The 15,572-nt window shown below is 43.9% G+C and overlaps 1 protein-coding gene across 1 annotated transcript in view; it reads right to left on the reverse strand.

The window, feature by feature from the left end:
* Positions 1-1,957: 1,957 nt before the first annotated feature.
* The window catches only part of LOC139199850 (lissencephaly-1 homolog), a 34,382-nt gene continuing 20,767 nt past the window's right edge, over positions 1,958-15,572 (reverse strand). Inside the window, exons 4-11 of the mRNA XM_070829029.1 lie at positions 13,204-13,278; positions 12,700-12,906; positions 8,980-9,148; positions 7,311-7,413; positions 6,966-7,194; positions 5,378-5,479; positions 5,064-5,220; positions 1,958-4,087 (exon numbers count right to left, since the gene is read on the reverse strand). Of these exons, the coding sequence (XP_070685130.1) occupies positions 4,014-4,087; positions 5,064-5,220; positions 5,378-5,479; positions 6,966-7,194; positions 7,311-7,413; positions 8,980-9,148; positions 12,700-12,906; positions 13,204-13,278 (1,116 nt within the window). The 3' untranslated portion in view covers positions 1,958-4,013. The remainder of the gene's footprint in view (positions 4,088-5,063; positions 5,221-5,377; positions 5,480-6,965; positions 7,195-7,310; positions 7,414-8,979; positions 9,149-12,699; positions 12,907-13,203; positions 13,279-15,572) is intronic.

Here is a 15,572-nt window from a genome sequence, read left to right on the forward strand (position 1 = left end):
GGGTGTGTCAAATTAACTCTCAGTACTGCAAATTCTACATTTAGCTCCGGTTTGTCCCCACATACTGTTGCTTGAAGTACACTGGCCAGAAGTATAACAACCAGCAGCTCCCGTTAAATAAGCAGGACAACAGATGCAGATTTTTTTTTCTTTTATTATATCGCAAACAATAATGACATCCAGGTATATTGTTAACAGTTTGCTGAGTGAAGAGTGAGACCGTAGTGGTGAAAACATCACGAGCTCTCCTGTAGGAGCTTGTTGTGCAGTCTGAAGCCCTCGGATGTGAGTCACGGGGCAGGTTACAGAGGACAGGTGGACTTGAGGCTGGAGGAAACAACTCACAGACAGTCAAAACCTGCCTGTGAGTCCTTTCACACACCAGACCAGAGCAGCACAGGGATTGCTTCGGACCTGCGAATGGCAAAAGGGGATTTTTCTTCAACAGGGCACACGCTTGCATACAACACCAGCAGCTGTGTTGTAGCTTTTTCCACTGATTTCTTACAAAAGAAACAGAACACACACCGTCCTGATCCTTGTTTAATCAAGTTTTTCATTTACATTTTGTGGTCTGGCTTGTCATAGTGTGATCCTGAGGAGACTCGCATCATTTTCAAAAGTTGGTCACAGTGTTGGACCAACAACAAGAGGCTGATTTATCAAGCTAAACCAGATTGTACTGACAAATGTCTCCATTTTTGGCTTCAGCTAGAACATTTAACACATTGGCATCCTCATTAGCCGTGCCAAATTGTACTACAAAATGAGCCTATTCTCCACCCAAAGAAGTTAGGACAGAGACAGCAGCTTGTAGAAAAAATAAGACCTTTATATGGGGGCACATACCAAAGGGAGACATGAGTAATATTCCCTGAAAGAGAGGGTTTCTCCTTTGGGACATTCTAGTCTGCCACAATCCCATTGCATTTACAGGAGGACGACGTAAACCTCCTTCAAATAGCATCACACACACAACAAAACCAGCCTTTCTACAGCCAATGAACAGAGCTGTCTGAACTCACCGAGGACACGGCCACATGAAAATACTCTGACAGTAGGGGAAATACACAAAAGATCGGTTACACTCATTTTTCTACCATAAACATGTAGCTGGAGCCAGCAGCTGGTTTGGTTAGCTTAGCTTAGCTTAGCTTAAAGACTGGGAATAGAGGGGAATGGCTACCCTAGCACTGTTGCCAGGCAACCAGGGAGACTCCAGAGGCAAAGCGGTTGTCATGCCAACAGCTTCTGGGTTATCAACTGTACTTGTGGTCAAATTAACTTGGCTCTTTTATAAAAACATTGACCCAGAGACTTATTTTTCAAATGTTATGTTATAAGTTTACTGGGGTAAAAAAATCCTTAATTCATAAATGTAGATTTTCCAGAAAGAAAACATTTTTGCCAAACTCTTTTAAATGACAAGAAAAGAGCATCCACAAATATTATAATTGCACTTCTGCTGCCAGAGGAGACCAGTTGAGAAACAGTCATGTTGTTTTGACACTCTGGGTTTAGTGCAGATTAAACAAACCAGATGTTAATTATGCGTTTTGTAGGTGCTGGTTGACGAGTTTTGTCACCATGGCAAAGAGCAGTTTCCCCTGAACCAGTCTTTACACTAAGCTATGAGGCTTTAACTTCATATTTACAGTGCAAATGCAAGAGTGGTATCAACTTTATCATCCAAGTGTAGAACTACTTTAAGTACACCGAGGCACTTCCTCACCTTATTAATCGAACTGATTGGCCTCTAATAGGACGCCTCCACTATTTAATCTTTAAACTTGTTCCGACAGCTCTGTCTCTGGTGCAGGTTTACATGCAGCAGTGCTACATCAACAGGTCACACTAGGCTCACAGTAGCCACTAGCAGGAGCTTGAGCAGCAGATCACCACATCCAGTACACACAGGAAGAGGAAAAACGTGGCAAAGAAGCGAAGATAAGATCAGTTAAGCAGTGGAATTCTTTATTAGCCAAGAACTGCATTGGAATGAAAAGGCTAATCAGAAATTATACGTTTATGCATTTATCAACATCATTAAATCTTAATGTTGTCTTTGATCATCATTAACGGACCAAAGATTTAGTGAAAACAGGGATGTGCAAGATTAATGAACCACCTTGTCAGCTACAGTCAGAAGCAAGATGTTTCATTGTTTTTGTCCTCCAAGGGGAGTGGAATGGTTGTTTCTACAGCCTGGACTGGTTTACATTTATACTCCAGCCCTTCCAAAAACCTTCCTGTCTTACAGTTGCAACTCCACGAAGATCAAAAGCTGAACGTTTGAGAAAAGCCACTCAGAAGACGTTTGCATACGTACGACATGGTTTTCGGGGTTCGTCTGTGGAGACGCTCGCTGCTCAGGCTTCCTGCTCCACATCTGATCCTGGAGCGAGGAGCTCTTCACAAACAAAAACCAACCTCAGCAGCAGAGCGCTCTACGGACGAAACCACATCAACAGACCACTTAGCATGTCTGCTGCTAGCGATTCCTCACTAGTCCTAAATTCCCCATCCAGTCCATCCTTTAGTGCGATGATACAAAATTGCCAAATCTCTTGATATCAAGCTAAATTTACATTTTCATATTTTCACAGAAAAATTTTTTTTTTTTTTTTTTTTACTCAAAACCATTTTTATTAAGCAGAACACATTTCACCCCTCAGAAATTAGAGATCTTTGCACATCCCAGATATTAAACCCAGGGGGCTCACTTTGACTCCTCATCATGCCTTTGTGTTTTCTCTTTAGCGGGTTTATTTCACACGAGGCTCGTGTTTGTAGCCTTCAGAGGCACCATGGAACAACTGAGCGTCTTCTGACTTTACATAATTCCTATGGTGCACCGGACCCTGCCGAGGCTGACGGGGGTCAGGGGGCGACGAGTGGACAGAGGCTTCGGTTCAACAAAACTCTGACATGCAAGGTCACAGGAAATCGTCTCCTAAAGGGAGACACACCCGACGTCTTTATCAAGTGCTAGAGATTAAACGGGTGTAATCCCTGAACTCTGCTCAGGCGATGCTGCGACCCACGGTGCTCACTGACAGCGAAAGCCAAACAAACTCGCTCTCTATGTTGGGCTTTGTACGAAGAACTCGGTGCAGTTATTCCACAAAGCCACATTTAGACATCTCTACTTCTCTGCAGACTCCTTAATGGGATAATTTATCTAAAGCCTAGCAGTGGTTCATGTGCCACCATGACGAGAGTACAAAGCTGTTTTTAAGCCCCCGAGGTCCAAGGACAACAGTTTGAAACATTCGTATATACAGCCATTAAAATATTACCTAGTTCCACATGAAGAGAAATGGTATGCACACTTGAGAAGTGATGTTATAAAGCTACAGATTATTTCAATAACAAAGCCCCACAGACAATCGTATCTTATCGCGTCATATATGCTTTTTCCTGCCTCATCTCTCGAACGTTTCACCAAGCTAGGCACCAACAGACTACGACAGTGAAGGAGAGAAATAACAGAAAAAAAATCCTAAATAAAAAAATAGACAAAAATAAATCTTACACATAAAGACACTGTCATTTCTTAAATTATCGGTTTTTAGTGCCCTACATTTTACACCCAGTCAAAAACATCTGCCTTCGGTTGGTCGGTAAGGCTGTGTGACAGACGGCCAGCCCCGTGGTAAACCTATGGTACTTCTAGACGTTATGTAAATTTACAGTATACAATTTTGGATTACCATGCAAGAATACTTTTTTGTGTAACATTTAATAGCTCGATCTACATCCAGGAATAATTTACATAGAAGGACAATAGTTATTGGACCAGAGAGAGCGATGGGTAAATAACCATGGTGGTAAGTGCAGCCGGAGGAGATGAAGATGATGTGCGGGTGAGCTTTAGGTTGGGCTAGGTGAGGGGGTGGGAGGGGGGAAGGGGTGAGATGAAAGGGGAAGTGGGATGGCAGGAGGGGTGGAGGAGGGATTCCAGAGGAGCGTCTGGGTAATTGGGGCGGGGGTCCAATCCTCCAAGGTCCAAATCAGCGGCACTCCCACACTTTAACTGTTTGATCTACGCTCCCAGTGACCACGTAGGGAGCGGCCTTGTGGAAATCTGTGGGAGAAACAAAAGATCGTCAGAACAAAGCAAACAGGAGGAAACAAACTCTTCTTATGACGAGAGTTACTTAAGAATGAATGCAACAATGAACATTTATCAGTGTTCCCCAGCTATCTGCCTCATCACTGACTGTTTCTGCTGGTTGGGGAAAAATGGACCAATCAGAGCAGGATGAAGAATATTAACTTTGTTGTCCAGTGCCATAAGAACAGTTTGACTTCACTTACAGAAATATTAACTTTCAAATCTGCATATTTCTCACCTACCACGTGCACTCAAAGTGACGTTAGCTGGCACTGATACATCAAAGCACTAATTAATTGAGGAATAACCAAAGTTAATAACATGACCACCATCCTGAAAATAAGCTACGAGGGAAACCGTGTCAGCATCCCTATCAGGCTATTTACAGGCAGAATGCAAACACATTTGGGAAAAGCACTTGGTTTTGTATCGTGTGTACAGACAGGACAATACGTTTTACAAAATGGGGAAAATACTTTTTTTCCCCTTCCAATGAAGCCAAACAAAGGTGCTTTGTCTTCTCCACACTGCTCCAGAATTCATCACATCAATAGCTCACAGCGATATCCTCTTTGGTTGAAGTAGGATTTAAGAGGACTGGGTTTCAAACGGCTTGCCAGGGAAAAGTTGGCTGAGGAGCTCCTCAAGAGAGTTCCTGAGCCTTGATCTGCTGAAAAGCTGCAGATACGAGGAGGGGGAGGCGGGAAAATCCTCGAGCGCTCGTCTACCTCTTAAACCCCAGCTGCCAGCACCCCTCAGGACGCTCAACACAGTGCTGGTGGAGGAACTGGGCTCCTTTACAATTGTTCAACCTTTGGCTAAAGCAGATATTTGTGAAAGCTCTGTCCAAAGAGTTTACAGCAAAGAGGTTCTGCTGCACCTCAGGAGACCGACTGGTCAAACAATAACAAGGATGAAGATTTTCTCGGGGTGGGAGGCTTCTTACCCAGAGAGGTAACAAAGTGTTCGTGGGCACACAGGGTTTTCATGCAGCGCTTGTTCTTGTAGTCCCAGATCCTTAAGGTCTTATCATCTGCACAGGTCACGATAAACTTGCCGCCAGGGTGGAAAAGGACACCACGCACCCAGTTGTCATGGCCAACCTGTGAGACAGACAGACAGACAGACACTGTTGAAGGCACCAGTTGTCAATCAGTTCATCCCATCGAGCTGCTTTCACTCTAGACATTTTATTAAAATATTTAAATATAGATATAAGTCATCAAATAAGGTGCCTTAAACGCCAAAGATGGTGCTCACCAGTGTCATAAGGCACATGCCAGTGCTAACGTCCCACATCTTGATGGTTTTGTCTCTGGAGCCAGACAGCAGGAACGGGCCTGGTTTACCGCTCTTCTTGGTCTGGGTAGAAACAAAGAGGCAGACATGAAATATCAATAATAACCAATACAGCCTGTGTGTGCTTCATTATTTCCAGCACAGAAAACATATCCAAGTAATTTTGTCAAAAACCTTAAACCTCAGTAGAATTTAAAAACAATTACTAAGCATAATTTTAAAGGCAATCTTATTTTAAGGAATGTGCTGAGGCCTTGCATCCATTCCTGTTCCTAGAACAACAAAAGAAAGGAAATGCAGCTCTTTAAATCCACTCGTCATCCGTCACCATGGGGCACAGAGAGGGATTAGCTTAAATAAATTCATTACCTGCTACATTCACCACTAAGTACTTTTACCACCTTAACAGAAGACGTTTAAAAGCTGTGTCAGGTACACTGGAAATAGCAGCAATTACATGCCTTATAGTTTTCACTGCATCAGTAGAGACTGTGTGCAAACAGGCTGCCAGGTGCGTTTAAGCAACAACCAGAGTTGTTAAAATGTTGCAGTGTAAAAAAACAGAAATCAGCCAATTGGGAAATTGATATTTCGATAAATATCTCCAGCACAAACATCACAGCCAGATTTCCTGCATTTCATCCAAACACAAACCTTGTTTTTGTGCTGTACTTCAGGCATTTCATTACTCTGTACAGAGTTGCTAAAAACAAAAAGAAAAAAAACTGTTTTCTGTTGCAGACAACTGGTGAAAGAGCAAGTGTAAGAAGGGGGAGGTGGGAAAACCCTCAAGCGCTTGTCTACCTCTTAAACCCCAGCTGCCAGCAGCCCTCAGGACGCTCAACACAGTGCTGGTGGAGGAACTGGGCTCCTTTACAATTATTCAACCTTTGGCTAAAGCAGATATTTGTGAAAGCTCTGTCCAAAGAGTTTACAGCAAAGAGTTTCAGCAGTGAAGACGTCTCTGGTGTCCATTTATCTCCCAGTGATTCGCAACTTCTGTGCGTGTTTCACCTCAGTTAAGAAACAAAACAAAAATCGGCCTTTGTGCCAGTGGAAAACTGTTTTCCACTGCAGGCAGGCTAGTCTGGGACAACAGCTGCGGGGGCAAATATTGTTTTAATCTGACATGGCTACAATTGGACACACTTGAGATCACAAGGCATGAGGAAGGAGTCTGAGCTGACTCCAGGCCATGCTGCTGCTGATGTCTGTGTATGCACACGCACACTCCTCACGTCCGTTCACATGTCTTAGGGTCTGAGCAGTGACGTGTGAGACTCAGTGATATGGCTACGCATGTAGCAAAGGAACATGCTCTCCTCAAAATGACCCGATGCTGTGAGAAATCCAGTGTTAATGACTTGGCACACAACCATGAGGTCCCCTGTTAGGTCTGCTTTCACTAAAAGGAGGCACATGAGCGCCATCACATTATTTGCACCACAACCGTTCATTTGGGCAAGTCTCAGTTAAAGTTTAGCCTATGGAATCAAGTGTGTGATCCAGAGTAACGGCGGTGCAACAAGATAACTTCGTGGTCCTTTACCTCAGAGCCTGTGGCTTCTTGGATGATGGGGTATGCGCTCTCTGGTGCCCAGGAGATGCACTCCACCACATGTTCGTGTTCCCGCAGCTCAGCCTTGCACTCTTTGGAGGCCACGACCCACACGCGCACCGTTTGGTCGTTGGAGCAGCTGGCAATCAGTGTGCCGTCCTGGTTGGGCCGCACCATACGAACCCACTCCCTGTGGCCCGTGAAGGTCTTCACACAGTAGCTAATGGACAGTAAACAGTGAAGGAGTTACCATGGGTGGATGTGATTGAACAGAATGTCAAATTACTATGTGAGAAAGACGTAGTGGTCTTAAGGATGTCTTTGGAAGGTGCGTACCCGGTTGCCACCTCCCACATTTTTATGGTTTTGTCCCTTGAAGCAGAAATTATGTGATCTCCATTAGGCATGATGGCTACAGATGAAACATTGTGGTCATGTCCTGGAAAACAGACAAAAACAAGACATCAGTAAGAGCCAGAAACCATTACAACGCTTTCTGAGCAACACAACCCAACTCAACATTTGAACCTAGATGTAAAATGTAATCTAATCATTTCAGACGGTTACACCCAATCTCTTTCATCTTTACTTCTTTACTCTAAACAGAGCAATAACACTCAAAATTCAGCAATCTTCGGCCACCAACGACACCAAAAAACGATGGGTTTGGCAATTGGTAATTAGGCAATTAAATGACAAGCAAGGCAGCCAATTTGCTGGGGCTTACTTTGTTCCACGGAGAATAAGAGATGCCTAATTACCTAGACGCTGGGCCATATTTAAGCTGCTAAACAGATGAAGACAACAGTAAGTATACTCTAAAAGGCCAGCTTAACCAAGAGAGTGTGTGCGTGCGTATACACACATGCCATCAGGCTATAATAATGGGTGGCAGCTACACAGAAAAGTGCTATCTGGTGCTGAAGAGGATAATTAAACTGCTGTCCAAATCGGCACTAATCTACTTCACCAGTTGGCCCTTATGTTTTTTTAGTTTTTTTTAAAGATGCTAAAATGAGGGGTGGGTGAAAATGGAGGAAATGTTGAAAGGGCTGAAAGTGAATGTAGACGAGCGCAGAAGGAAGGATGGAGGAGAAATGGTGGTGGACAAAACTAGATAGCGGGATCTCTGAACTTCAAGGTTTTTCCGCACAGTGTGAACGCAGCTCGTCTGTTTGAGTAAGTGTGCCAGCAGCTCACAGCCCCACTTACAAAAAAGAAAAAAAGACCGGGAACCAGTGAAAGCGGTTTCTCACTCTGTAACTGTCTGTTCGCTAAGTAGGCTTATTTATTTCATTGATATTCAGTCATGTCTGCTCCACAGTCAGACATTAATTGGCAGGTCTAGCAGACTTATATAGAGGAGAAGAAACTGTGACATCCTGAAGCGTCATATTGTTTGGTTCTGCAGTTGGCTGATTGATGGGGGGGGGGGGGGGACTTCTCACAATTCCAACAAGGAAAAAAAATGATTCCCATGCTGTTGCTTAAAACCAGGAGGGCCTGAGGGCACATGTAGACCGTGCTGCCATCATTTACTTGGCAATTAGGGTGTAAAAGAGGGGGTTTTGTATGCTGAGGGACATGACCAATGGTGCAGTAGATTCTCAGGCAAGAAAAGAATGTAGATTTTTTTGCAATTTAAATGATACAATATACAAAGAGCTGCATCCAACTATCTGTTGATATTGTGGTGGGGAGTGAGGAGTTGTTTGGGTACTAGGAGAGACAAAAGGGCTAAAACAATACATTTGTTATGGTTGTAAATCTCCTGCTGTCAACTGGAGCAAATTGAGGTTCCTCACCAGCAACAAATGTGATAACGAACAGCATCTGCTGCACCTGAGCCCTGCGGACAGTCACTAGCTACGTTTATGGTGCAGTGACATGAAAACCATAACGCAGCATGTTCACATTGATAACACAAGTGGTAGCAGCTGTGCAGACTCCATAGCTGCAAATTCCTGCCCATGCACATTTCTCAGATTCATTTTTCCTTTCTTACCATGCATGGTCCGGATGCACTCAAAGCCTTGGAAATCCCAAAGCTTGATAGTCATGTCTGCAGAGCAGGATGCGAGCAGTTTGCCGGTCTGGTCAAAAGAGATGTCCTGCACCGAATCTGTGTGACCCTTCAGTGTGCGTTCAAAGTCTCCTGTCTCGTAGTCCCACACCTGCAGAAGACAACGTGTGCATACATTAGCTTTAGAGAAACAAATGTATGAGAGAGCACACAAATTTCCCCAACAGACATAGCCGATACGTAAACATATGTATGCCGTTTATCTCGAACTGAATCCCTTTCTAAACACCAGCGACGTCCCCAAATGTCACATCATCTGTGGCCTTGCGTCACGTGGTTTCTCAGCTGAACGGTCCAGCAGACAGAACGAGCTGAGAGGAGACAACCGAGCTGTCCTGGGAAGTCATATCACAGTCCAAACAAAAAGAAACACTGACGGCAGAGTAATAAAAAATACTGTACTGTAATGACAATGGTCTTAAGAGCTCACACAGGCCTCAGTTTGTAGTCGCCACACACTCTTTGTATATTGAATTACAGAATATGTGACGCATTACTGTTGCTAATGGCAGGGATGCATGAGCCTGGATGCCAATTAGGGTTACATTCAGGCCTGATAAAAACAGAGACAGTTTATTGTGTTGAGTGTGCCAGTTGGAGCACAAACAGAAAATGGGGTAAACAGCAGTAAGCCTGATTTTCTAGCCTGAAAAAGCTGCTACGTCTCTTGCTTTCAAGCAGACAGACGGTTTGTCACGGAGGGATAAAGCCTCCTTGGGGTGGGGGACTTTGGGCAGACGTTGACAGGAGCCCCCCCCCAAAAGGAGGCTACAGACAGTGCAGATGGCCACGAGGTACAAAGTGCAGAGGGGGGCTTATCCTGAAGATCAATGCAGTTAATGTGTTTGGAGGTGCACCAGGTTTAACAATCGACACACAGAAGGTATTTAGCAGCAGAATCTGAAACCACATAATTCATTAACTACCTGTAACTAAATGCTGTGGCACCAGTGATGCCAAAGATTTTATTAAAGCAGCCGCCAAAAAAACTTGCCCTATTTTATGGTGATTCATCGTTCATATTCTTCTTGGATCTTTGTCATTCAAAGGCCAATAATAACACAAAGACTCTCTTTGTATGTGCTGTTTATGAGGTAAGCGATAAGTAAGCTGACGCCCAAGCTCTTTGCCCTTGTCTAAATTAAACTAGCCTCTGGTTGACATGTCTGAGTGAGCACAGTGCTACACCCAGGACCTGCTGATTTGCATACTGTGAAAGGTTAAGCTGAACTAGAGGTAACATGTTGCCATGCAAAGATCTGCCACGTAAGCAGAGGAGAGAGGACAAGGAGAAACAGGGGGAGGATGAGGGAAAACTGAGCAAGGGACAACAGAAACAGGGGAATGAGTAAAAAAAGAAAAGGTAAAAAATAGTTAATGTGGTGTTTGGCTCATGACACCCACTTCCACAGATTATAAAAAACAACTGACCAATCAGATCTTTGTGGGCGGGATTAAGAATGTTGACATCATCTTTCTGCATAGCATGCTGGGTAGATGGCCAAATTGCCATCCAATAATCCACCGAATTATTGCTTTTACAAAAAAAAAAAAAGAGCTTTAGAGGTGCTGGTAGGCGGATTTTGTTTCTTTTGGACAGAGGTGGGCTAGTTGTTTCCCAGTTTCCAGTCTTGATACTAAGCTAAGCGGCTGCTGGCTTCAGCTCAATGAATTAACTGCACAGATAGGATAGTGATATCAATCTTCATCTCTTGGCAGGAAAGACAGTAAGGATATGTCCCAAAATGTGAAACAACTGCTTTAGGTTAGCTGCTCTAAGGCTTTGTTATTTCTAGATTCATGTAGATTATTTTTGCAATTAATCAATTTAACACACAAATAAATAAAAGGAAAAAAAAGAACAAATCAAAAATACACCTCCTCCCAACGAGAAATGCATTAACAAGAGCACAATGTCAGGCTGCATGAATGAAATGAACAGTTCAAAAGGCAGCCTCATTGGCACGAGGCGGAAAGCCGATGAGCCTCTCAGTCAGCGACAGAGTGTAAAGAGCACACCGTCTACTCCACAGTTAAAAATTTAACAGAGCTGTTCAGGAGGAGAAAAGTAGGACACAGGGGGAGTCAAGCCAGGCCACAGAGACATGGGGCAGCCAGCAAAAGAGGTGCAAGAGTGCTGGGCTGAATTTTAGATTTGGGCCCAGGCTTGGCTCCTCCTGAGGGATGGATGGCTCTGATGGAGGGGCAGCTGATGCTGTAAGTGGAGGATGAATGCGGCAGGATGCTGGGAGGCGGGGCTGCAGTGGGAGGGAGGGGTGGGGTCGGAAAAGGAAGAAGATGCCAAAACGGAGAGAGGAATCCCTGCTGGGTGGGTTATAGCTGAGGAGGTGTACATGTGTCTCTTATTGTCTCATGAATAAAATATGTAGAACAAACAGCTCAACAGAGTATTGGCATTGTGCAGCGAGGCAAGAGAGAGCTGCTGCGGCGAAAATAGCCCAGAGACAGACGATGGAGTTTATACAGGGAATCTAGGAATACATAGACAGCAGAGAGAGAAAGGGATACGTAATCCAGGGCGTGTCCAGGAGTGAGAGTTAGGGGAGGAAATGCTTAAGAGCAAGACGTAATTGATGGGAAGGAGGAGGAGAGAGGAGCAGCATTCACAGAGTGAGCAAAAGATGTGTGTGGTAGAGCTGCCACCAAGCTGGCACTAAATTAGAGAAGACCACTCTGTCGGTTTTAAAGCTGAATTCTATTATTGAAGAGGATGTGTGAAAACAAACAAAGAAAGGCACTGTAGTCCTGTTTTTTTTTTTTTTTTAAATCACCTTAAACCACACGCTGTATGTCTTCATTTTAGTTGGCCAGTATCCAAAGACGAACAGAGGAAGCTCCAAAGTCACACAACAGATAAATCTGACAGAAGTTTGTATTCACAGTTCATTTGCTACTTTAGCAACTGGACAATCGAAACAGCTGAGTTTGGTTTACATTCCCTCAAAGACGCGGCAGCACACATTGAATTAATGGAGAAGCATAAATGTTGTTTCACTTTGGCAGGTGAGGGGAAACTGAAAAGAAATGCATGCTAGTCAGTTGGCCTGCTGACTGTTTTGACAATTCATTTAAGCATTCTTCACCAGAGTCCTCAAGCCAGTCTACCAGTCTCTATGGTTCACAGACTTACCTTCAACCTTCTTCCTTAATGAATAACCTCATTCTAAACAAAGTGCTGCCAACAACACTATTTGTCTTCATCATAAATCAGTCTGAAACAAAGATAATTACATGTCCACAGAGAATAACATCCTAAAACTGAAGATGTCACATAAGCATCCTTGGTAAAATGATTATCTAGTGTGGCTTTGGAAACCTTTAAGTGTTTACATCGAGTACATACAGCATGTGGTTATGCTGAACTAGAAAACAAACATCAATAGATGCGCACGACAGATCAGGATTATCTTATAACGACTTCACAGATTTGCACACCTTCAGCCCAAAGATGCTAAACTAATCACCTGACACAGCTTCTATTTGTAAAACCTGCAGACTCTCTGCAGGACATGGTTTGAAAACCCCGACAGATTAAGGATATTAGTTCCACGGCCCCATTTCAAGATGAGCTACAACAAATCCATTACCAAACCACCAATCCCACCCTCCTGCAGCACTGACCTTTATTGTTGCGTCCTCAGAGGCCGACACCATGACACTGAAGACCGGGTGGAAGATGACGCGGGTGACTGGACTGCGGTGGCCACTCAGCGCATACCTTTCTGGTGGACGTGGGATCCACTCTTTGGGGTCGCGCTTCTGAGTTACAGGCCCACCGAGGGTGATCTCCTCCTTAGCTTCATTCAGTTTGGATTCAAGTTCCATCACCTGCCCGGAGCGTACAGGTACAAGTTAGCAATGAAGAGACGGAAAGTAAAATATATGGAAATGCACACGTAACCAGGGACAGAAAACATCGATTCAGAATACACTGGCTTTAAAGGGTGTTAAAAGTTGCTGAAATCTGCGTTTTTAAGAAAATATTTTGCGTTAACAATTGTATTAATGCTTTCTATTTCTTGGTAGATGTTCAGTGTGAACAGTGGATTCAGCAGTAATATCACAAACCATTCACAAGACTACAATCCCCACAAGCGTTCATTGATGGGAAAAAACCCCACAAACCTTCTTTTGTAATCTGATGACTGAGGTCCATTTTTTTTCCAAAAGGCCGGCGTACTTCTTATCCAATTCTTCATTCTGTGCAGAGAGGAGGAAAAAAAAAAAAAAAGAAGCATATCAGGCAAACATGTGAAGAAAGCCAATCAAAGACGTGGGCTCAGCATAATCAGGGAGGCCTGTGGGAGGGGGGCCAGCTGGGGTGGCGTGCTGAGGTCTTTGGCTATAGTAAGAAAGAACAGGGAATTATTTACACACCCCTCACAGGCCACCACTGACTGCCAGACACCACCAACTTACTGTACAACACACACAAACACGTACATGCCACACACAAACACACACCCTAGTCCTAATCCTTCTCACACAAGCTAATCTCCTGCAGACAAGAAAGGCTTAGGCAGCTTACAGCCACACACCCGGTACTGGAGGCAGCGGTGGAAGTTAACTTGTGGCGGTCTTGGCAGACAGAAGCCTGATTCCACCTGCAGGCTAATTCCACGAGCTGGCCACCACCTTTTACATAATGGACTTCATGGCACATACAGTCTGTTTCTTACTGCCAAGAAAGAAACTAAATAACATGGTGCCGTGTTTCCTCTGTTGCTGCATACGAACTGAAGATAAAATTGGGGCTGCAGCTGCCGATTATTTTCCCTATCAAATTGGCGGTCAGATTATTTTCTTGGTTATTTGGCTTTCGGGCCACAAAATGTCAGAAAATCAACATATCCCAGAATCTAAGGCCACGTCTTCACATTATTTTCTTTGTCTAATCACTAATTCTAAGATATCATGAAATTTCATTTGCTATCATGTGAGTTGTTAATTTACAATATCATAATGACTTATCTGTAACAACTTAACTCATGTCAATGCTGACATGGACCTTATTCTTTGCCTCAAATAAAATCAAGCTAAATAAGAAGAGAAAGTAATCTTTTGCTTAGTCTTATCCGATAAAACCAATACAACAGTCTTGATGGCACTGCATGTATGACAATGCCTTGAGGCTGTTACAAGCTATCAAAGCATCAAAAACCCACAGTGACAGACAGCCATGAGTGCCAGTGAGGGAGAAAATTAGCGCTGCACTCCAATTTCACAGCTAGCTCCTCAGCCCCAGTCGGAAACAATAACAGGCAACCTAGAAATGTGGAGAGTTGCGGGCACCACCAACGGCTGTTTTTAACACTTCTCAGTGACAAGAGGTGATTCCTCAGACTAACGTGAGGTGTGTAAAAGACAAAGAGGTGAAATGAGGCACTGCAGAGAAATGGAGGAGAAAGAAAACAGGGAGGGAGAACAGGGGACCCAGTTTGGACAAGTCTGCCATCATCTAATCTGCCATCTGCCCGGAGACTCTGCCCATTACACAAACACACAAAGACAGGCACGCACGCACACACACACACACACACACACACACACACACACAAAGTGCCAGACTTCACTGCAGCCTGCCAGTCTCTTGACAGTGGGTAGTAACCATAAGTGTGTCTGTTTGAGTGAGTGTGTGCCTGCAGGCATGTAAATTATCTCTTAAGAGTCAAAAATAAAGCTAAAGCATGCCCCCTATTAATTATTACGAAAACCTGCTAGTGCACGCGACCTCACATAGCATTAACCTTAAACTGCTACTGAAGTAGCCGCCGAGTAACCAGAGTAAAGAACATTAAAGTCACTTTGAACAAAATCTAACCACATTCAAAAATGCCTTGGTAATGAATGTCACTATCAAAATAATACTAAAGTGGCTGCAGGGAAATGGTGCTAAAGATCAGTTGGATGTTTAGCATGGTGCTGCCACGGTGTGTGTGTGTGTGTGTGTGTGTGTATGTGGAGCTGAGCGCTAATACCAACAGGGTGCACCTATCCCTCCGTGCCATTCATCTATTATTCAGCCTGCTTCCATAGGGCTGCCACAGAGAGAACGTCTGGAAGAAGAACGAATGAAGACACCGAGGAGAAGGGGGTGGGGTGTCACATGAGCACAAGGTGAAAGAAGAGGTGCTACCGAGTGGCAGATGGAAAAAAATGAAAAGAATAGAGACTAAGATGAAGAAGGGTTTGAGATCTAGTATTACAGTATAACTAGTATAACAGTTTGCTCATGAGCACTGGGGCTCATTAAAATACTTAATGTTTCCACTTCCAGGTTTTTTCTGCAGGTGCAGCCAGCGGCACATTTTCATTCACATTTTATCTCTGTACTAAAATAAATTACATAGGAAATAATACAGCCACCATGAGGTTTAAGGGCATATGATGGATTTTATGGATTTGTACACTGCTGAGTACAAGAGACAGGAACAAAAGGACAAATGAGAAGAGCATGGCCCAGATGCATAATGCTGCTGCATTCTGGTTTTTTG

Source organism: Pempheris klunzingeri, chromosome 4 (assembly GCF_042242105.1).
Source record: "Pempheris klunzingeri isolate RE-2024b chromosome 4, fPemKlu1.hap1, whole genome shotgun sequence".
In the NCBI taxonomy this organism is placed as follows: Eukaryota; Metazoa; Chordata; class Actinopteri; order Acropomatiformes; family Pempheridae; genus Pempheris; species Pempheris klunzingeri.